At 34.8% G+C, this 23,803-nt stretch overlaps 3 protein-coding genes and 2 long non-coding RNA genes across 7 annotated transcripts in view; 1 reads left to right on the plus strand and 4 right to left on the minus strand.

The window, feature by feature from the left end:
* Positions 1-234: 234 nt before the first annotated feature.
* Positions 235-4,003, minus strand: LOC123699315 (protein sneaky-like; the record flags this gene model as incomplete). Its single annotated transcript, XM_045646242.1, has 10 exons — positions 235-428; positions 745-1,013; positions 1,555-1,760; positions 1,921-2,136; positions 2,273-2,524; positions 2,638-2,766; positions 2,810-3,142; positions 3,236-3,320; positions 3,445-3,616; positions 3,859-4,003. Coding segments are annotated over 10 exons (1,971 nt in total), but the record flags the coding sequence as incomplete, so codon positions are not given.
* A 971-nt stretch (positions 4,004-4,974) lies between these two features.
* On the minus strand, positions 4,975-16,357 carry LOC123699151 (ubiquitin carboxyl-terminal hydrolase 14). Of its 2 annotated transcripts, XM_045646034.1 has the most exons (12): positions 16,228-16,357; positions 15,633-15,811; positions 14,703-14,810; positions 14,110-14,224; positions 12,418-12,664; positions 11,790-11,946; positions 11,251-11,316; positions 10,780-10,962; positions 10,404-10,512; positions 7,474-7,565; positions 7,233-7,320; positions 4,975-6,189 (listed from the first exon to the last, which is right to left on the minus strand). In XM_045646034.1, the coding sequence occupies exons 1-12, from the start codon at positions 16,241-16,243 to the stop codon at positions 6,062-6,064; spliced, it is 1,488 nt and encodes a 495-aa protein (XP_045501990.1). In that variant the 5' UTR covers positions 16,244-16,357; the 3' UTR covers positions 4,975-6,061. The 2 variants fall into 2 exon arrangements, with proteins under 2 accessions (XP_045501990.1, XP_045501988.1); XM_045646032.1 differs by lacking the exon at positions 7,233-7,320 and having other exon boundaries at positions 7,386-7,565.
* On the minus strand, positions 9,322-9,999 carry LOC123699152. The gene is made up of 3 exons (XR_006752492.1): positions 9,516-9,999; positions 9,482-9,483; positions 9,322-9,362 (listed from the first exon to the last, which is right to left on the minus strand). It is a non-coding gene; the product is annotated as an uncharacterized LOC123699152 (long non-coding RNA).
* A 559-nt stretch (positions 16,358-16,916) lies between the features above and the next one.
* Positions 16,917-18,218, minus strand: LOC123699166. 2 transcript variants are annotated; one of them, XR_006752495.1, is made up of 3 exons: positions 18,177-18,218; positions 17,525-17,719; positions 16,917-17,076 (listed from the first exon to the last, which is right to left on the minus strand). It is a non-coding gene; the product is annotated as an uncharacterized LOC123699166 (long non-coding RNA). The 2 variants fall into 2 exon arrangements; XR_006752494.1 differs by lacking the exon at positions 18,177-18,218 and adding an exon at positions 17,821-17,858.
* A 2,544-nt stretch (positions 18,219-20,762) lies between these two features.
* LOC123698930 (ras-related protein Rab-23) overlaps positions 20,763-23,803 on the plus strand; it is a 30,530-nt gene continuing 27,489 nt past the window's right edge. Inside the window, exon 1 of the mRNA XM_045645759.1 lies at positions 20,763-20,922. The gene's annotated coding sequence lies outside the window, so the exon portion shown is untranslated. The remainder of the gene's footprint in view (positions 20,923-23,803) is intronic.

Genomic DNA, 23,803 nt, shown 5'->3' on the forward strand with positions numbered 1-23,803 from the left:
GCTGAACCGATTTCGATAATTCTTTTTTTATTATATTTCTTGAAGTACGAGGATGGATCTTATGTAGAGAAAACGTAAACATGTACCACGGGCGAAGCCGGGGCGGACTGCTAGTACTTAATAATTATAGGGCCATTTAGCCTTTTCGCTTACATATTTTATACTTACCATTAGCATTTCAAACAAAGTCGATCTACCAACATGGACAATATAATAAATAAAACAACATTCATGTCACACAAATATTTATTTTCATCAATACAATTAGTATCTAGGTGGTCTATCATCACTCAAAGAGTCCACATCACTAAGCTCATTCAGAGCAGGATCGCAGGCGAGGCAGCTGCTGCCAATGTCCTTCCAACACTCGTCACAGTATAGGAAAGGGCATTTGACGTTTTCACACGAGTGCCATGAGTCGTTATCAGCTGAAAAAAGTTGTATGAAATTGCTGAATACAATGTCGCTCAAATTTAGTAATTGAAATTGAGTAAGTAGGTATAGGTTGATTTAATACCTATACATGAAAAAAGTATTAAGAGGACATATCCAGTTTATCCTGTTCTAACTTCTACTCGTTAAGAATTTAGAATGTTCCTAATATTTTATATTATTCCGTTCATGACCTTTTTTATGTGTAAACCCGTAATATTTCATAATTTCATTGAACAAAAATAGTGTGTCAGTTGCCTAAATAAGAAACTACCCAACATAAAAGATAAAAAGAAAAATATATAAACTGACGATTTCGTAATCTGTGCCATGGTTCAGTCTCTTCACAAATAAGACATTTCATTCTAGCATGAGGTAAAGCGCCAAGCCAACCCAAAATGTGAGGAAACCTCATCCTCAGGCTCAGAAGGTTCTCCCCAGAGAGGTAATGTGCTCGGACTGCCTGCACTGCTTTCCTACGTAACGTCTTTTGCATTTTCAAACGTTTCTTCAAAATATCATTGTATAGATGCAATATTCTTTGCTTTTCTCTATGAGGATAGAAATAACTGCAGATTAATCTGAAATTGTTCCCATTTATTAAAATTCAGATTACGTACATAACTAAATGAAAATACGAAATGAATAACTACGATACTTATAAATAAATAAAATAAAATTTATTAGCAACTTCAAATATAACATTACAATATTGCTCTGCCTTCTGAACTAGTAACCTGTATCTCAGAAGGCAGTGCCTTCCCTTACAAATTCCATATTACATTATATGTATTTGGCAAGTTAACAAAATAAATTTTAGTGACTATAATGATGAAAGAATACAAAGTAAATGATTAATAAAATAAAAGTATACAATTTGGCCGATGGACATTGTGTGTGCATGTTGTGTGTGTGTGTGTGTGTGTGTGTGTAAACATATATAAAAATGTTATGATGATTAAAAGGTGCTTCTAAAAGAAGTCTTATTGAATAAATAAATGTTTGAGTTTGAAAATAGCATGCCTAAAAAGTTGAAAATATAATCAAGATAGTTATCACACAAAATAATTATTCGTGATATGTTACCAGTTACTCTGTTGAAAACATAAACTTTGAACTAACCGTCTCAATCTGAGTGTGTAAGGATTCGTAAACAATAGTAATAGAATCCAAAGATAGCCTCCGTATATTTTGACATAAAATAGTGCGGGTATAGCGCGGGGCTGCGGAAGACATTCTTCATTCGTTATTGACGTTTTTACATTGATAGATTTTAATTCATCTACCAGTTTCCGCAACATGTCTGCGACAAAGCCTGCACCTGCCACCTGAAATGGCAAAAATATTTTATACAACGAATAGAAATGAAAAAATTTACTAATTAAAAAACATCGAATGTCGAATGAATTCGAATAACATTACAATTTCTTTACACGTTCGTAAGCCTATTTGTGTTCTTAGCATTACAAATCATTCTGAAAAATTTACCTCCACCTCTACGTCTCCCAATCCATTTATAGGTTCATTATCAACAGCATACTGTCTTACAACATCAAGTGCTTCATAGAACAATCTGTCCAGCATTACAAAGGTTGTGGCTGTGATCGCTTCCAGCGTTACTTTTAGTATTTGCGTGAACAACTTGCTACGTTCTGATGGAATGTATGATGTAGAGTACACGTCAATGTACCTGTTCCTCTCCATCTAAAATTGTATTTTCAGATAATCTTTCAGATATCCACACAATAATACTAACTACAAAAATGATAGAAGAAAAAAAAATATGTAATCCCATAATATGTCTGCCCAATTGCCCATTAGTTATAGAGTAGATAGAGACCTTTTTCAGAGGTAAAAGTGTACACTGGAGTTTCCTACGACGCCTTTGATCAATCCTTTTGAAGTAACCAGTAACGTAGACATTATCATAATTTATACTCGTCAAATAAAGATCATGATAACTTTGTGCCGAGATAAGCAGTCGTAAGAAAAGGAGAGCTAAGCATATATGAACCCCCAATACAACTAATTTCACGATATTGTATTTTTCTTCAAATGCCTGTAGAACTTTGAGGCTTGTTTCCTTAGCATCCTGAAAATGTTATCATGTTTTTTGTATTAAGATTGGGGTAATCTGGAATCTTATGGTAGGTATATATATGTACATATTTTCAAATTTTCTATATTTTCTTAGCTAACACTTACCTGATAATTCTTCACTTTCCCCTCATAAATTTCTTCTAGAACGTTTACTTCTGTTAAATTTGAAATTATTTTTGTGGAAGTGTTCTTTAGATAGTAATAGCTTTCTCCAAGTCGAAGATAGAACTGCAATTCAAAATTTAATTTTATCGTTGCCAATTTTCATCCAGATAAAGGACTGTAGAATATTTATGTTAACCTGTTCTTCGTAATTACACTCGGAGTGTCCAATAAAAGGTCTAATATTGCAGATATTGTGAAGCATCAAAGGCCAGCACAATGCTCCAGCGTATATAGGGATACTATCATAACACATATTAAAAGAAGAAGAGAAAATCTCCATACAATATAAAACTGCTCGAGACATTTGCCTCTCGCAGCGATATTCCATTTTTTTCGCGTAGTTTTTCTCATACTTTATTATTTCTGTTTCATTTGGAAAAACCCTAAAAAAGTAATTGTTACATTCAATTGGTAATAAAAAAATAATAAATAGGTTTAAAAATCCCTTACATCAAAGTTATCAGAAAAAAATCTGCACTAACTCATATTTTTCTTCAAGATAATCCGAGTGATGTTTGAACTCGAACATGTCGTCTACGAGATCGTTTGTTGGTTTCGTCTTGAGAATTTCATATGCATTCTCCATTTCTATCTCTATTGGCCTCACTACTTTTCTAATTGATCTGTAAAATACAATCTAGGTGTTTAAGTTATTAAAAAGTGCCCATTCATAACCGCTTCCTCTGTTTGGAACATATTGTATTATTTAAATCCAGAAAGAAAATAGCCTAAAACATTTTTACGAACCTCAACGTACCTTTGAATTCGCCAATTTCAGTCTTCATACTTATGAGGGCTCGTCTAACAGGAGTCGCAATGAAAGAATACCTAAGTTTCGTGAGATTGAAAGAGAGCTGAGTGCTGCAGGCAAACACACGAACTACCTCTTTGGCGTTCAGTGCCATATTTGTTATTGGGCCTAGGGAGCGCAAAATATCTATTGAGATAATTATGTTATAGCATGTGCAAATAAAATGAAATCCGTATTTTTTGTTACTTGCATATTATAAGTTTATGTAGGAAATTCGAATTTGTAACGGTTTTCTAGAAGCGTTTGTTTATCAGAAGTAGGTAATGTTTAGATATACCAATATTTGTATATTCCATATTATATGAATTATTGATACTTTTTAATACATCTCAAATAACAAAATAAATTACCGGCCACTACATAAGTGAGAACCACCGCCTTCAATATCCCGCGGCCAGCCTTACCACAGTACATCGGAAGAAGCAACAGACTAATACTTCGTATTTGTATGGATGTAGCATTTCCTAAACCTAAAAATACATAATATGGTACATTTACACATTCGTGCGTGATACGAGGCGAAAAATGAACCCGAAATACAAATGTGTAAAAGTACCATTAGAATGTATCAGATTTATGATTGTCTTTTTTTTAACTAGATGGTGCAGCCAGCACAAAATAATACTACTAACGTAGGCACTATCAAGTATCAAATGGTACTATAGCTTAACCACAACCGCTGTACCGCGCCCTAGGTAAGTGCGATGAGGCGGGGACCGGGTAAGAAAGAGCACGAGTTAGATGTTAGAAAGAAACGGAACGGTCGGTACTCTCCCCCGCCCCGCCGCGGCCCCGCACATAACCTATACAGCAGTACAGCCGCTGCGGTCAAGCTATAGCTACTATCGCGATTATAGAAAATTCCAACTAACCTAATAATAAACTTATAATTAACCCAATGGGATACCCGATATCATCAGGCAAAATATCCTTTAATAAAAAACGATAATAAAGTTGTCCTAGACAAAATCCTGATATGAAAGCTAAGCACCATTTCAATTTGCGTCTTTTATGGCTATCCGAAAATATTAGGCAATTGAAACATGGGCATAAATAACGCAATAATCCTTTGGAAAAATACTCTAATCGCTCAAACAGGGCCATTTTTGACAGTCAATAAATTAATGTCAATATCTTTCTGACAAAAATCTTTGTTCATTATGAAAATATGTGACTATGATCCAATGCTATGATCTGACCAAGGTTTTACTGTTCACGTTCACTTAGAAATCGTAAACAATATAATATTTGTATATTTTTAATTAATAAATAAATAAAGTATTTTTGCTTCTCAGTTTGCTTTGAGAATGATAATATGGGCGTGTGGACGTGATCGAGGCGTGATGTTTACAAGCCAATTTACAAGTATAGTTTAGGAATTTACCAGAATATGAACAAATATTTTACTTTATTACTAAAATATATCAGCCGATATAATCAATAAGATAAAAAATAAAAGAATCATAATATTTAAAAAGAAATTTATTTCCGGTTGAAGTTTAGTCTTATAAAATTCAAATATCCAATACATATTTTGTAATATGAAAACTTGGAGAACAGTCGACAATAATTGTAGGCAATCGGAAGGTAATGAATCGAGGCATTTTAAATGCAATTTCAATAAATAAAATAAAATATATATTAATCTTACTAAACACTGACCAATGACTCAATTGTCTTATAGCAATAAATAAAATTTGTTAGCAATTTAAAGAAGTTGTGTTTTGTATGATTGGAGCTTACAACAAAAATGCAAAATGTGAGAAATTATAATAAATATAATATGGCAAAACAGTTTCGTTGTTATTTTATTCATTTTGTGCAACTATTCGTAAGCAAAAATACGAAATTCTTAGAAAACAGCCGCAAAATGCGCGAATTTTATGAGTAACCTGTAAAGTTATATTGCCAATTTTTATTTTATTGAATCGAATGCATCATAGAATTAATTGCCGCTATGGACAGTATACATGTAAATGCCTTAATTTTAAATATTTCTTAATTAGTCTTATATTTTAATTCGCAATGAAATGACGTATTTTCAATATTAAATCTATTTATTGCTTTTTGACACTGAATTATTAATTTATAACAATATTCAACAGATTTTTCATTACAACCGATGCACGATGTCATCACATGCAATCGAAGAAGGCATCATAAAGGCTGTGACAAAAATGCACAATGCAATATCAAATCGTCAAGCGGTTTTATTAATAAAAAGCCATTTTATTATAATTCTTGTATTAAATATCATGTCGTTTTTATTTTAATTTTATATTTTCACAATTTTTTATGCGAAATCATTGACGCGTAATAAACAACGAGATTTACAATCACGCACGAAAATTATCCAAACTCTGCCTGCGCGTCTATTAGGTAGAGTTTTTCTATCGGGCATATACGTGACTTTGAACCTTACTGCCACGAAATAAGGTGACAATTTTAATGTTTTATTTTATTTATATGTTCGGACATTATTTGAACTTTTAATAGACTATGAGTCTAGTTGTTTATAGGACGTCAATGCAAAAAGTTCCCATTTTTAGCAGTCTACGCGAGCGCAGTGGGCGGGTCACCAGCCGTGTCTTCTGTGACCTCAGTGACCATGGGTTCATCTTCATCGGGGATTTCTAACACTTTTGGTCCGTATAGCAACAGGTATGCGCAGTGCCAGTCACCTGGGAGCAAATACGATTTATATGAGTCGGATTGTTAATTACAGATTATATAATAATATTATCACTATGAGTGTGTATATACGGAAGTCGGAAAGTCAGTCGACTGTTTTTGCTTGAAAGATATTTATTTCTTCATAAGTGAGAGCACCTCAAACTTTCTTTAACAGACGGGACGGAGGCGTTAATGCAAATTTTTAGTGAAACGTATTCAACTGATCTATTGGCTATGCGAAGTGGGTGGATAGGGAACGGCAAATCGACCGTAGCGCACGACGTGGCAGAAATGTGAATTAATTCTGGGCTGTCATGTGTCAAATTGCTTTATTTTCATAACTTCCTTTATAATTTTAAGTAAAAACATAAAAATTAGCGATATGGGTCATAGTACATGCTGTGTCGTAAATTGTAAAAACAATGGGGAAAACAGCAAAGACAAAAATGGATAGCTGCTGTGAAGAGAAAAAATTATTTTTCACCAGGAAGAAAATCGCTAGGTATAATATACACACTCACTTTTTACACTATTTTTTTCAATTTCGTTGAAAAACTAGTCGAAAATCAATATCACAAAAATATCTTATCATCTAGTTGACATCAGTTGAAATGATTTGACAGATGACAAGTCCTGAATAGTTGCGGCCACTAGGGGCGCTGTCATCGCGCACACAACGAATACTAATATTATAAAGCTGAAGCTGTTTGTTTGAACGCGTTAATCTCAGGAACTACTGGTTTGATTTGAAAAAAAATTTCGATAGCCTATTTATCGAGGAAGGCTATAGGCTATATATCATTACGCTAAGACCAACAGGAGCGGAGCCACGTGGGTGAAACCGCGAAGCGCAGCTAGTTACTAAAGTGAGTAATTATTTATTAACTCAGGCCCCGGAACCACAGACACAATAGAAAATCTATTGTGTCTGGGACCGATCGGGCCGCTTGGGGCTCAATCACCTTACCCTTCCACTTGCCTTTACACCCGACTGTTATATTTTAGTAGATAGGTTTTAGGTATTTTCCCCTTTAAATTCGTCATTACGTACCTCCGCCGCTCAGCTTCAGCACCTCCTCCTCGGTGACGGGCGTGACTGCGTCGTCGTCGCAGCGCAGCCAGCCGGCCCCGCGCGCGACCCACGCCACGTAGTGCCCGGAGACACACACCTCTATACACAACACACATCACACACAACACACACCTCCGCCGCTCAGCTTCAGCACCTCCTCCTCGGTGACGGGCGTGACTGCGTCGTCGTCGCAGCGCAGCCAGCCGGCCCCGCGCGCGACCCACGCCACGTAGTGCCCGGAGGACGACGAGCGGCCGCGGTGCGTGAGTACCGCCTGCAAGCGGTAGTAGCCGCTGTTGTTGCTGCCGATGTCTGTTAAGGAAATTAAAGATTAAAAAAAAATACGTGTGGCACTCGAGGACTGCCGCGGTAAAGCTATTGCATAGCATGCCTTCAAGCCACACCTCCGTGCCTGTCGGAGTGGGGAGCGTGAGGTTTTTCGTTACGCAATTTCTGGATTCGGTCCCCGCGCTCAAGGCCCGGGACAGAAGCTATGCAATAGCTTAATAAGGGCTTAAGACAATTTAAGCTGAACGCGCACCTGTCCGCGCCGCACGCGTCGAATCGCATCTAACGTTTTAAAAATTCTCCGTTTTTTTTTTTTTAATTTTAAAAGGCCGCAAAAAGGTCGAACGGTTCCAAGGACCGATATAGCGAAACTGTCAACCATGCGGATGACACCATCCCCGGCACACCAGCCTGCCCGCACGCATCGAAATTCATGACGTGCGTGACGCTAGCTCGTGGAATCAGTATACCTACACGATTTTATGGAGATGCTGATCGTTCGGCGCAGCGCAAAGCCGTACCTATACTATTTCATATAAAGATTTAAAAAATGCGATGACTGCGGCGAGGAAAGGTGCGCGTTCAACTTATTTATTTATTTATTTATTTTAATTAGGCACACCAACAATAAATACATTTGACATTGATATAATTAACATTATTAATTAATTAATATTATGTACTTATCAATAAAAGGTGTACACAGCATTTATAAATTAAATAGAATTATTTATGAACATAACAGATAATTAATTACATTACAATATAAATATTTATTTTTTATTAGTGTTATCTATAATTAAGTATTTATAAAATTATTATTAATCGTTTTACAAATTATTATTAATCAAGCAATTAATAATTTTATGTTTGTATTGTGCAAGAGATCCAAAGAATATATCAAGGTCCGGTATAGAAGTGACAAATTGGTTATATGCTGCACACATACGAGGCAATGGTGCTTGACGTACTAAATTAGTTCGGCTCACTGGTAAATCAAAGAGATTACTAATCGGTTTTCTGGGTAAATTAGACGGGATTCGAAAAGTGATACCAGAAACAATATCCTCACAGGTAGTTAAACCATTTACACAGTTAAAAAGAAATACCAAGTCGTGTAATTTACGGCGATCTCTTAACGTCATCATTTTGAAGTAATGTAAGCGCTCAGCATACGGACAACGATGTGAGATACCTGGGGAGGTAAAAGCCAAATGCCTAGTGAACGATCGCTGTATGGATTCTATGCGCTGCGAGTGCACGGCGTGATGGGGATTCCACACAACACATGCAAACTCGAGGTGACTCCGTACGAGTGCATTATATAAGGCAATTTTTGTTGATGCTTTAAAGGATGTAGCATTTCTTTTAATAAACCCAGTCATCCTTGCAGCTTTCTTAATTATTATATCAAGATGAGATGTAAGTTTGAGTTTACTATCCAACTTTATAAATATTTATAAATATTTGAAAATTCATATAAATAAAAAAAAGTGAAACTCCTTTTGGCGCGCTGAGAGCAAAATTTCAAGGTGGCATCATGGCAAAATTGTTACGTCATGGAGTAAGGCAACGATTTTGTTATGTTTGAATTTTCCCAAAGAAGTTTCACTTCTGACATGTGTGCTCGGAAAAAACGCTCTTCAAGAATAATGATGCCTTATACTGGCGAAATAATTCTTAAAAACAGAAAAATTATGTATTGTAAGAAATAACACGCGCGGCCGGGTTAAATATTAATTTGAATGTAATAAGAATGCGATTCTACACAGCTACCTAATTGATGTAGGTAGTTGATAACAAAACGCAGCAAGTCAACGACTATTAGCAAAGTGAAGGTAGTTGGGTCGAACGTCGTATAAACAACGTCCGCGCCCCTAGGCACGATTCGTACGAATGCGCCACGAGACAAAGGAAAGCGGCTTTTTATAGTATTCGACAGCTAAGCATGTTCAGACTTGAAATAATGACAACTATGTTGACAACTATTCATCCACAAAAATATTAAATCAAAAGTTACGTCTAACACGGCCATACTGACAATCGTACGTCCTCGTACGCCTTTTTCTCGTATTACAGTACAACGGTAGTTCATCTCGGGATTACACAACCATCCTGCCTCGGCCACACTGACCTTACAGAACAACAATCACATCCACATGACATAGGCACTACGTTCGCGTATCATGGGAACAACGCCTACTCATTTGTGACATAGGCACGACGTTCGCTTAACACAAATGAAGGCTCAACTACCCCGGACCGCAGGGCGCAGTCCGGATAGCACACACAATTCCTTCGATGAACTACATTCCCGTTACAATAATCCACGCAACAAACTTTTACTTCACACAACGCACGAAAAAACACAAACGCCAGTATGCCGTTACAAAACTACGTAAACTCAAAACACATTTAAAAAGTATGGGCTTGAATTCTATCCCGCTTCTGATGTAAGAAATAACACGCGCGGCCGGGTTAAATATTAATTTGAATGTAATAAGAATGCGATTCTACACAGCTACCTAATTGATGTAGGTAGTTGATAACAAAACGCAGCAAGTCAACGACTATTAGCAAAGTGAAGGTAGTTGGGTCGAACGTCGTATAAACAACGTCCGCGCCCCTAGGCACGATTCGTACGAATGCGCCACGAGACAAAGGAAAGCGGCTTTTTATAGTATTCGACAGCTAAGCATGTTCAGACTTGAAATAATGACAACTATGTTGACAACTATTCATCCACAAAAATATTAAATCAAAAGTTACGTCTAACAGTATAGAATCGATCTATTTCAGCGTAATTTATTATTTTAATTTTTTAATAGAAATAATAAATTATATTTTAATAATGCCACTAACCGTCTTCAAACCAGTACGGCATTATTTTCTTTTTCCTGACGTTCTGATTGTCACCCTGGTTCTTGTTACGCGCAGCAAGAGACGTTTCCACGGATGCATCTTCAAGTTCCTGTAAAACAATCACAATATTACTTTTAATTTAATTTAAAATAAATAGTCTCAAGCGTAATTATTATTAATTAATTTAAATTGATAATCTCGAGCGTTTATTAAAGATGTAAAAGTTAACTATTACAAATTATTATAATTATTCAAGAGATATTTTCGGAATAACAATTTTTTTTAATATTATTTTGCTCAATTAATACAACATTATTAAGTTAGTTGTTGAACCAACAAACCTATACTATATTAGAAAACGCAAGCAAATATGTACCTTAAACTTATTCCGCATAGGAGTCAGTCTCTCTTGCAATTCCGGCGAGCACAGTTCATAAACATCTAAGTCCAGAGGGAATTTAACATCTTTGAGTATTTTCGCGTTAATCGACTCCTTCTCTTTATAGTAGAACCTCACGAATTGCACTGTCAAGTACGCTGGTAGACGACTTATTTTGCTCTGAAAATAAATATAATGATCATGAACGGTTTTAAGAAGAAGCTTGACTTGTATCAATCCAAATTATAATGATCTATTTCTTTACCAAATTTTATGAATATTCAATAGCCATGACTGGTTGCGATCATAATATGAATTTGCCAGTCAGTTTAATTCAGGGCGTAAACTGTCTGGAAATAAGTGGTCAAAGTCGCGCTACCACTAAGCAACATTTGGATCACAAATATGATTGATAGAGAAATTTAAGTAAAAGAATTTGATAATTAATTTTTTTTTACCAATACTCACTGTTTTCGTATAAACAGCATCCCTTCCTAATGTCTGTGACAGTTTCGTGATTTGTTCTGACATTTTCTGTAAAAAAAATAAAACATGTGAACACAAATCAACTTTCGGTAACTTGACACATTTTTTAGTCTACTATAAAAAGATATATTTCAAGGTTCCATCTATTTATTTACTAAATTATGCAGTAGTTAATAGTGAAAGGGCGGCCGTACACGGACCGCTTCAGGCAGTTGAGACCGACGGCTTGAAGCCGCGACCGCGCGGTGAACTATGGACATTCATTCACTGCCGTACACATGACTGCTCGAGCCGTCGCGACCGCTTCAAGCTGTCAACTGCGCGATTTGTAGCGACAGCTCGAGCAGTCCGTGTACGTCGCTCAGCCGTTAACTGCTCGAGCTGCCCGTGTACGGCCGCTCAAAGTTTTAAAATCAAGATTTATAGACGACAAATGACATTGAATTCTTAATCAAACATGAAAACAACAACAATCATTTAAACAATTTTTTTTTACAAATACACAATCCAGAAACACTTACAGATCTAAGTCCAGACTGCAGATACTTGACATCTTGGGAGATAAAACAGGACAGTTGTAGGAAAGACTCAGATGATTTGGTCGGTGGCTCGTCCGCTTCGCTACACACTAGCTCCACGTCCAGGGTGCCGCCGAAATATTTCTCGATGAACGATTTGCTAATAAAAATAAAATATATATATTTTATAATATATTATTTATGATATTTAATGTAAAGTTTATTACCGCAATATCAAAAAGTGTATACAATTTGATTATTTTGTTCCACTCATTTATTAAGTATGGTATCCATTTACTTCCAGGTTTGGCATAATATCTTAATTTATAGTTTGAATTGCTATTCTGTTACCTTATTCTTTACCCCACGATAATACACACATATTGTGCTAGCCATTAATTCATGATTATTACTCATACAACAGCAACATCCTTACACACACAGTCATTTATAAGCTACCTTTCTGGTGCGGGCATGGGCAGCCTCATCCTCAGCGCTCTTACAATCTTCGTCCAGCACTCAGAAGAATCCTGCTGCGCTAGATGCCCATCGTAGGCCCAATCAGCGAGTTTCGGTGCTGCATCGTGAAGCGCTTGCAGCGTATTACAGCACACAGTCACTTATAACAAACCTTTCCGGTGCGGGCATGGGCAGCCTCATCCTCAATGCTCGTACAATCTCGGTCCAACACTCAGAAGCGTCCTGTTGCGCTAGATGTCCATCAGAGCCCCACTCAGCGAGTCTCGGCGCTGCATCGTGAAGCGCTTGCAGCAGTCGTGCAGCGGCTGCAGCACATGAACCAGCACCACCCCCGTCTAATGCCCGCACTGTGTCGCTCAGCGCTGATGTTAGACTACCAGCAGTTCCGCCTCCGGAAGCTGCGAATACAATTTCATGTTTTCTTCATGTAATATAAAAAGATTTGATTTTGATAAAAGATTTTGAACGGGTTTCAATGACATTAAAATTCTGATTATATGTATTTGGTACATATGTTATCACAATTTTTAGGGTTCCGTACCTCAAAAGGAAAAAAACGGAACCCTTATAGGATCACTTTGTTGTCCGTCTGTCCGTCCGTCCGTCTGTCAAGACCCTTTTTCTCAGGAACGCGTGGAGGTGAAATTTATATCAATTACTCAGGTCTACTGTCCCTTGAAGCTGTGAAAAAATCAAACTTCTAAGCCAACGCAATCAAAAGATACAGCCGTTTATGCCGCAAATTTTCGACACTTGCAAGGGAATCAAAACCTACAGGGTGCTTCCCGTGAACTCAGAATCTTGAAATTTGGTACGAAGCAACGTCTTATAACATAGATAAAGGAAAAATTACGAAAACCATACATTTTTAGTAACATCACCTAATATTTATTTTTTTAATAATTTTAAACTTACTACCCATTTCCTCATAAACGCGTAGAGGTATTAAATTGAAATTCATACCAAATACTCAGGTCTATAATACCTTTAAGCTGTAACAAAATCAAACTTCTATGTCAATGCAATCAAAAGAAACAGCAATTTAAGCTGCATATTTTGAAACTCGCAAGTACTCGCAAGGGAATCAAAACCTAAAGGGTACTTCCAGTCGACCTAGAATCTTGAAATTTGGCATGAAGCAACGTTTTATAGCACACATAAAGGAAAAATTCCGAAAACCTTAAATTTTACGGGACCCTCGGTGCGCGAGTCCGACTCGCACTTGGTCGGTTTTTTTTTTATTTTTCACAACCAACATTGCCCTGCTTCTATTGGTCTTAGCATGATTATATATAGATTACCTCAGTAAATTATTTAATTATGAAAATAATTTGTCTTATTTGATCTGTAAATCCTGAAATTAGTGCATTCAATTTAACAAAGAAACTCATAAGCTTTATAAGTATACACTAATATTACCGTAAAACAAAAATATTCTAAAATTTTATTGTTGCAAACATGATCATTGTACATTTGACCTTTTCTACTTACAGAGGTGATTGGATGCGTAATAAAACATAAAGACATCATAATCATTCAGATTTATGTAAACAAAAATTGTGAAAAGAAATGTTAATGAAATATAATTAATGCATGCCCTATAGCTTACTAAGCAAACATTTTATTAACTATACATGATAATAAACTAGCTTTCCGTCCGCGGTTTCGCCCGCTTTGACTAAACCATTTAATACTAAAACCTTCCTCTTGAATCACTCTATCTATTAAAAAAAACACAATAAAATCCGTTGCGTAGTTTCAAAGATTTAAGCATAAATAGGGACAGAGAAAGTGACTTTGTTTTATACTATGAAATGATTTAACATTAAATTAATAAACTTACATTGGTCATAATTGAGTAAGGCATTTCTTAGTTCTGGGACTGTCTTAAGGCACTGTACTGTTGCGTTCATGTAGCATGTGTTGCCTAAATTGACCAGACCCTCTGGTAGATCGAGCTGCAAATAAGATATCAAGAATTAACATTGGCTGTGTAGTACAAATAAAAAAAAATATATTTTAAAGATGGTGGTAAATGTTTTTTTTTTTTTTTTTTTGTATGTTGTTAAAACTAATAACAAATATGAAAATATTCCAATTATGACACTATAGAAGTGTGTAAGCATCTTTCAAGTTAATCGATACTAATATTATAAAGCTGAAGAGTTTGTTTGAACGCGCTAATCTCAGGAACTACTGGTCCGATTTGAAAAATTCTTTCGGTCTTAGATAGCCTATTTATCAAGGAAGGCTATAGGCTAAATATCATCATGCTAAAACAAACAGGAGTGGAGCCACGCGGGTGAAACCGCGGAGCATAGCTAGTAACACATAATTAGACTATGTTTAAAGATCTATATTTGTTATTCTATTTCTACTCTAAGTTACAAATACATATTTATACAGTAATATTTATACTCTTCTTTAGGTACTTACAGCAGTAGCCAGCTCTGACTCATTCATGTCCTCCACAAATTTGGTTTTTTCCACTGGAGCGGAGGGCACATCTTCCTCTTTGCTACCCATAACCAGCACTAAGGCATTCTAAAACAATCATTGAAATATATCAGAAAAAAAGCTTAAATTAAGTTGTGGAAATCACTACATAGACCGCTATATTATGATATATGATCTAATCAATATAAAATACCTATGCATTGGATTTTGAAGTGGTTTCTTTTAAATGTTATAGCTGAATCATGTTATAATATGAAACCATCAGTTTTTATGTTTTAATTCAAGTCATGTATTTTCAATTAGGTGACTGTATAGTTATATTTGATATTTTTGTTTTCATGGCATTCAAATCTATACATATAATAAATCTGTAGAAGGGTCAATTCTGTACATTGAAAATATTGAAAAAATAAATACCAGGGGGTGTTACTGGATCGATACCAAACCCAAATATGTGATTAAAAAAATTTTTGTCTGTCTGTATGTTCGGGCATCACGTGAAAACTAACGGTTCGATTTCGATGAAACTTGGTATAATTATACCTTATTATCCTGGGCGTAAAATAGGATACTTTTTATTCTGGAAAAATATGTAGAAAAAAATTAATCTTAATTTTTCAGTTTTATCCATAGACGTTGTTCCGTAGAACCGCAAACACATGTTGCTTATAATTAAAGGCCTAGCCGTATTTGGGTCCAATAGATATTTATAAGATGTCATTGTCAGAGTTACTCAAAATGGAGAAATAAACCATCCACGCGAAGACCGACATCCGCGCGGACGGAGCCGCGGGCGGAAGCTAGTGCTAAATAAATTGTATAGTTATCATTATTACATTAATTTTCCAATTGGAATACACCAACAATAGGTATTACTTTTTCATATCTTTATAAAAACAGCATACTCACATTGGTAAGTTTAAAGTTGGCCCAAGAATCATCTCTTAGGGTGACACCTTTGCAAACTACTTTTTGTCTTTCAGGTTGTACACCAGTTAAGGCAAAAATTTGTGCCTTGAACACCACTGGATCGTCATCTGTGTTGACTTCCACACCAGGGAATGTCTCCTTACCCCATTTAACTTTTACTGTTGAAAGAAAAAAGTAAATTACTTACTCTCGATTTCAAACTAATTCTTTCTATAGTCCAAACTGTAATTCAAACATTTCTTAGATTATAGTTCAAGCAAAATAAATATATTCTAGAAATAAAAAGCATCTTTCTACGAATCAACAAAGCCGGCATTTTATTCGTGAAGTCATTTTATTCTTGTGATTTTATTCTTGACATTATTTCTGCTCTAGAAGAAAGTCGTTATGCCTAATTATGATTTAAATGAAACAAATAATCAGCACTGCTTGGAACCCTTCGAAGCATCTACATTGTTCTTAAGAATAAAACAAAAGTTCTAAAAGTATTTCTTGTATTTAGAAACATCTTTCTAACCTAGAAAATGCTATAGTGATTAAGCAAATTTGTTATTTCGAAAGCAAAATCACTCACCAGACACCTTAGGCATGGTTTATGTTTCTTAAAATTGCTTTTTATTTGAAGAAAACAGAAAGTCCAACAATGTAAACTTATATTTTGAAAGTCACGATTTACTTGATTTGCAAGTTGACAGACGTCACAAGCGAAATCCAATGAATAAGGAATCACATGGAAGTGACATACCTACAAAAAAAGTGTGGCCGGCGCCATATTGCTTGTAACAAAACATGGCGGTGTTTAGTGCCGAGACTATATCGATAAACATTATTATGTTTATCGATATAAAAATAATGTTAATATATTTTTTTTGAAGTTATACTTCTTTTGGCGCGTAACTTGTAACGCGTGTACATAAACACACACTCTTTTTTATTTATTTTAACTTTATTGTACAAAACATAGAAGTAAAATTACAAATGGAAAAAATGACAATGCCAATTAATAAAATTAAGTATGACGATGGCTGCTCGTGACGGTAACACCTATACAGGGTTACTTGTAAAACACCAGCAACCTCGCCGGACAAGATAGCTAACCCTGTATAATTTGATAAATCCAGTTCAATTTTGACTTCGATATAAGGATTACGGTAGACTTACAATTTGGTAATTTCAGTTTTGAGGAATGTAATATAATGAAACAACATAATATATACTAATATAGGTATATAATAGTATTTTATTACGATGAACAACACAATATACAGTAATTGTATTTATTTATTTATAAATAATAGACAAAAAAAACAATAATATATAATAATAGAGAAAATTATAGAGCTAAACTATTTTGTGTAGCCTGGAATGCACTCAGATACACTCTGTTCATTTTTGAGTTCGGGATTTGAGGCTCAACTGGTACCTGGAAATGAAATGTCACAGTTTACATTAACTAGCATTGTTCACTTTACATTTAAACTAAAATGCAATACATTTTAATTAAAAGGGCAATGCTGATGGTTTGAAATTAATATCAACATTAGGGCTTACAATAGCGGAACTTGAATTTATATTTTTGGTTTTATGGCATTGAAATGCTTTATAAATATAAATTTATAAAGAATAGAAAAATAACTTAAAACACCCCATGTATTTAAAGTAAATTGCACTTTCCCTCAGTCAATAACATTTCAACAACCAAATATCACCCAAGTTTGTACTAAAAAAAATCATATAAAACCATCTCAGTTTGTTCACAGGCCTCCTTCAAAATAGGAGAAACGTTAGATTATAAATGACAGCCCTAAATCTAAATAAAAAGACCAAAAGTAAATTGGAAGACATCACGTGTCTACAGATAAAAACCTCACCCTGTGTGAATGCAGCGGCAGACATACTGGTATAGCATCATCGTGCAGACTAATCACATCCATTGTTCTATTGAAAGCACTTTCGGGGAAATGTAGGGAACATACTATGATATTATATCCTTTACATTTGGCTTGATATTTTCATTTTCAATTGCTTCTAACCATTCTCCTTTTCTATTTTCACTTCTTGGTAACCTTCAAAAAATGAATTTTTAGGTTATTATAATTTTAGTCCTGACCTGACTTATTTATAAATATATTTTTAAAGTACCTACTATAAAAGCGATTAATCTTACTTAAGTTAAAATTCATATTAGGTAAATTTAAGTGTTTTATTTTTCCTTCTGCTGCTCTTGGCAAAATTAATTTGTTATTTTGGAAGTGTATTCACCAAAGCAACTATTCTTAAGATTAATGACACAGCCTTGGGAGACGCACGTCTTCATCGAACATTTTGCTGATGTCGATATTATAAGTCATCACTAGCACCCAAATTCATTATTTTACTAGTACGAAAATATACAAAATAAAGCTATATTTGGTAACAATTTTACACTGAACATAGTCTGTGAATACTCCTCAATTCAATATACATGAAAATAAGTAAATCAGCAAAGTAATAACTAATATTTCAGTCAAAACGTATACATACCGGTGCAAAGACAAACTTTTCTAGTTTTCATTCTTTCCGGAGCCACATCCCACAATACTGCGCTTTGGTATTATGCCACTATTTGTCCTTGACCACTCTATATGTTTTAGACACAAATGTTTGTCACAATCACAAAAATATTCAATATTTTTCAATGTTTACTACGGAGCAATGACAGAGCATGTACATCATAATAACGAGAACATAAAATGGCGCCCGGCCACAGTAGGTATTTGAGCTAACTTCAAATGTCAAACGGTATAGAATTAGCACTGACTGACGTATAGTCATATATTTTCACTTAGCAGAATATTCATTAGTTAGAAAGAGACAGTATTCGTTTTATTATTTCGGTATCGAAATGCATGATATTTGTATAATCAGTTGTTTGTATAGAACATTATGCCCTGTCCATAGGATTCCTTAGTCATTGGCGAAATCAGCAGTTTAAAAAGTTTGCCAACAACTGCGTTCGAATACTCGTATCAATTTATGATGACTCTGATGCACACAAAGTCATCAAATAATAATTTCGGAATCATCTTTTAACTAATTTTAAAAAACATTTAATAATATTTTTATGATGCTGTATCAAAAATTTTATAATCTGATTCCGATTTTTTTTTTTACTCACCAACTCCTTGGAGTAAAGATGTAATTTGGTGAGTAAAAAATAAAATCGGAATCAGATTATAAAATTATTAGACCGGGAGATATTGACACAAAATTTCGAGTCATTTGTAACAGGATGGCGGTTCTACAGGGGTCTTAGTACGCAATGATAAAACGGAAAATGATGGTGTGAACGCTGGTACCAGCGGCTTATTCGCGTGGGCGTTAGTCGAACTCGTCGGAAAAATAGCGAAAGTCAAACGATTTTTAACACAAAAATTTTAGAATTTTTGTGTCCATATCTCCCGGTCTATATTTTTTCCCATTATAAAACTACACCTCGCTCATTACTCATTAGACATTAGCACAGAACAAGTAATCATTAGTCATTAGTATCACAAATTATGATCTCAGATCTCATGCTCACCCACGCACACAGAACACTAGTACTCCTAGCCAAAGCTCCTAGCGGCTACGCATTTTCGTCAAAAGAAGGAATGTTTTTGTAAGTCATTTTCATCGCTGCTTCGCTCCTATTGATTATAGTCCTGGAAGATCTTATTTGTTTCCAGTTATTTTCCTCATCCATGATCCAAGTATAGACAAATCCAACATCAAACAACAATTAAAAATTCATTCAAATTCGTTCAGCAGTTCGTGAGGTAAATAGATTACTTAGAGGTAAGTATATATACTATTAATTACTTACATTTCGCTCAGTTATTTTCAAACTAATAAAAAAGCACAGTGTAGATTAAGTACAAACTATCTATGATGTAATGCCCAAATTTTATTCTATGTTAAGTACAAATTTATTTTAATGGAAATAAATAAGGTTTTGTAGCCGTAAAAGCCTAACAGACGGACAGAGTAACTTTCGCATTAATTATAATATGTAGTAGCGAAACGAATGTATTCTTCCGACATGTTCCTGATTTCCTGCATATTACAAGTGATAATTGCGTTAATAAAAACAACCGACTTCAAACTTGCACTTGCAAAAATGCCCATAAAATAAAAACTACTGGGCCTATCCGAATAAATTTTTATGGGACCAATTCAACACCATCCCGCGTCGAACAAAAAAAGAATCACGTAAATCGGTTCAGAAACCTCGGAGGAATCGGTGTACATACATAAAAAAAAACACACCGGCCGAATTGATAACCTCCTCCTTTTTTTGAAGTCGGTTAAAAATTAGGGGATGTTAAAGAATATTACGCCTGGTACGAAATATGCACAAATAACTTACATAAGTTACTTAATGATCTAAGCACATAACCTTATACAATTTTACTACAGAATGAATTATGATATTAGAATGCTACAAATAAAAATAATACTAGGTATAATAAAAAGTGTTAATCGACATTGTATACGCTTTATAAGCATGATAATAAATCCAAAGTGTTGTAATAACAATGTATTCATACCTAATATTATGTACCTATGTACTGAAAACTATCTAATGGTACAAATTAGAAATTTATGAAACTACTTAGCCACTATCATTTATCAATAATTTTTATTATCAAAATGAGAATAACCAGGAAATAAGACTTGGTAAATATATTTCAGGAAAGCTTTAATTTATAAGAAGTTTCTGTTGTATGTGATAACTCAATGACCTATAATAGCTCTTTTATATTATATCATAGTGCATTAAGTCAGGAATTACATGCCAGTAAACTTAATATAAATCGGTTCAATAATTTATCAGCATGGATTGGCATGGATGCATGCAACTAACATATCTACTAGGTAGGTATCTAACTATCTAGTAATATGTCATTATTCATTACGAAACATAATAGGAAAGCTTCATAATTAGTTCAGAGGCAGATCCCCAAGCTGCGTTCGTTCGATGAACTTTCGCGACGAAGCCTGTGGTCACAGATTATGTAGGGCCTGAGGTTGCGCGCGCGGCGCCCGCACTCCGCAGGCTGTAACCACTATAACATTGAAGTTTGAACATTCACACGCCCGCGCCATGCCGCTAGTCAGTTTCCACACTAATTTCAGAAAGTGTGCACGTACCTAACTTTTGTGTGTGTTATTTTATAAATTGTGTAAAGTTGTGTTGTGTCGTGTGTGTGGATTGTTACGGCATGGTGCATCCGTACCAAAGCTTTAAGTAAGTTCGCGAACTTTAGCGGACCATTTTTAATTATGCATGTGAGATTCTTGGTGGCTGATGATTTCTTTATATTTTTATGGCAAATATTGTTGTGTTTCCAATTATTATGAAGGTTCACAGGTGTTCGGTCTTTTGTGAAGAAATTATACATTTTTAATTGAATTTAAATATTAAGTTGTACCTACTAATCAACGTCCGCTTCGCTAGGTTTTCAAAACAGCTTTTAATGTATTGATTAGGAACAATTATTTTAGTAGTTAGATCATTTAGAAACTAGAAAACCGGTATTAGCTCTATTCCTAATACGTATATCGGCACCTACTCATGCATTTAACATTTTGTTGTTCACTACCTTTTGCATTGTATAATATACAAACGCTGTACCGCGCATTACAAACGCGGGCAAAAGCAAGTAGGTAGCACTGCAAAGCATGAAGTATCATCAAAATCAACGGATTTTTGCTGAACGCGGTAGTTTTCGCGTGAATGAGTTACAAATTTTATACAGTAACACAGTCTTTCAAACTTTCGCGCTTATGCGCTTATCGCGCGTAGGAACTGGAATATTAGGGTCGAAAATATATGGTCGAAATTCATATTATGCGAATTTCAGAAGGAAGGTTCCGTTTATATCACAATACAATTTAGATATTATAGGTACCAAATTTATTGGGTCGCGTTAGAGTAAATATTCTATGGTGTTGGAAAGTCGATTTAGGTTAGTATATGTACCTAGGTACCTAGGTACCAACATAAAATCTGGGTTCATTCATTTTTCATCATTTTCTCATTACTGTTTTGAAGCAATGATTAGTATCAATCAAGAAGCACATCCACATCCATACTAATAGATAGGTACATACCTATAATAAATGCGAAAGTAACTCTGTCTGTCTGTCTGTTACTCAATCACGCCTTTATAACTACTGAACCAATTTGCATGGAATTTGGTATAGAGATATTTTGATACCAGAGAAAGGACATAGACTACTTTTTACCCTAAGAAATAAGATAGGTTTTATCCAAGGGAACGGGAACTAGGTATGCGGAATTTTCTTTGACTGCGCGGGCGAAGCTGTGGGTGGAAAGCTAGTTCGTTATAAACGCACATTAAGTTCATTAAAATCATAAATGATCTCGACCTCTGATGGGAGATCTCGAAAAAAGGACAATAGCCTGTGAGCCATTTACCTATATATCTATCCAAATCCATATATTGTGCAGGTAGGTACCTACCTATTCTATTTCCCAGATTCATAGAGCCTTTCATAAGTTTCCACACTAATTTCAGAAAGTGTGCACGTAGCCTAACTTTTGTGTGTGCTATTTTATAAATTGTGTAAAGTCTACGTCTTATCTGAGACAATGTTTTTTTTTGGAATTTCGCTTGCACATTTCCTAAAAGTCTCTAAAATTTAAAGATTGGTATACATACTTACAAAAAGTGAACACTTCAAAAATATACGTAACTATGTAGTTATAGTTAAAACAATGCAGGTATTTTGAGAACAACATTCTCTACAGAAAACATTTCCAAAAACAAATTGTGATTACGAACATGAATTACTGCAAGTAATTTAGGGCGACCATCTTTCGCTTAATTACACGTTCAATGTGAACTCAATTGTATTTGTTATAAATTATTTCCTAGTAGTTTTCGGTTATGTATAATTATAAGAGCACAATACAACAATTCCGCTGTAAGAAACCGCCATTTAGTATATTGCGATTTGCGAATGTAATTAATCAGTAGTGGACTGTGGAAGGTCGTCAAGTCGCAAAAAGCATCTGACGAGATGTGGACGGAGATGTCAGACATTAATGTCAATGGAAATAAGTAATGCTAGTTCTTACACCCGGATTTACTTGCATTTTCTTGCGTAAGCGCGCTCTCCATTCCATCTTATTTTATTTCCGCTACAATAAGCTTTAAGCTTCTCCGGACAGAGAGCTTTGAATTAATAATAAGTACTTAACTATTTAGATTATTAGATATTTTATTCCAATATGAAGGATATTTTGAGTAAAAAATCATTCGTTCCAAAATATCTATGTTTATGAAATAGTTCCTTCTATAGTTTCCTCGTCAAAAAAATGTGTAGCCTCTAGCCAAGTATGTCATTTATTTACACGTAGGTAGGTATAAACGTAGGAGTTTCTTAGTATTCCTGTTGTAAGACGGTTAAAGTTATCGTAATACGCGACAAGCATATTAATTTAATAAGGTAGAGGTACCCAATAACACGTCTTTCGTAAATATCACATACCTCCCTGTCTAAATTGAAACTGTCTAAATTGTACGTAGTAAATTACGCGTTTTCCTATTTTTAAAATCGGAGGGAAAACCAAATTACGAATAAAACAAAACTAATGTACCTAGGTACATTCCAAAAAATCCCACCAATCTATATTTTCAACTAGTTAAAGTATACATAATATCAAACTAACGCCATAAGCATATTGAAACGTTTCAAAGAAATTCTTAATATGATCGATATACGCATTTAAATGACTTCGATAACAATCAATAAACTAGGTATATCGTATCATTCTCAAAACGTGAAAGTATTATGTTAAGCTTGATATTCTATGCTTGGGAGCTTTTTGCAGCTCTGTGAAGAATTTGTAATGACCGGCCAGGATCATCTACCTGCACTAATGGCCATTTCTAAATCTATGACATTCCTTTAACGATTAAACTTAGCATGAATAATGAATGGGGTTTATTTTCAACAGTTGTCCGCGTGATTAAAATAAATAAAACATGAAATTTATTCGCTACAACATTAACCTACTTTGGTATCATTCGCTATTTATAACAATTTTGTGTTTTACTATAATGTATGTAAGATTTTAGTTCATATTTTTACGAAAATTC

Source organism: Colias croceus, chromosome 17 (genome assembly GCF_905220415.1).
Source record: "Colias croceus chromosome 17, ilColCroc2.1".
Lineage (NCBI taxonomy): Eukaryota > Metazoa > Arthropoda > Insecta > Lepidoptera > Pieridae > Colias > Colias croceus.

Excerpts from the sequence above, each read along its gene's own strand:
- LOC123699151 (XM_045646034.1), bottom strand. Across the intron at positions 14,225-14,702 it reads AGTCAGAGCTGGCTACTGCT|CTCGATCTACCAGAGGGTCT; the intron begins GTAAGTACCTAA and ends TCTTATTTGCAG. Across the intron at positions 12,665-14,109 it reads CTTACTCAATTATGACCAAT|CTTCCGGAGGCGGAACTGCT; the intron begins GTAAGTTTATTA and ends TTGTATTCGCAG.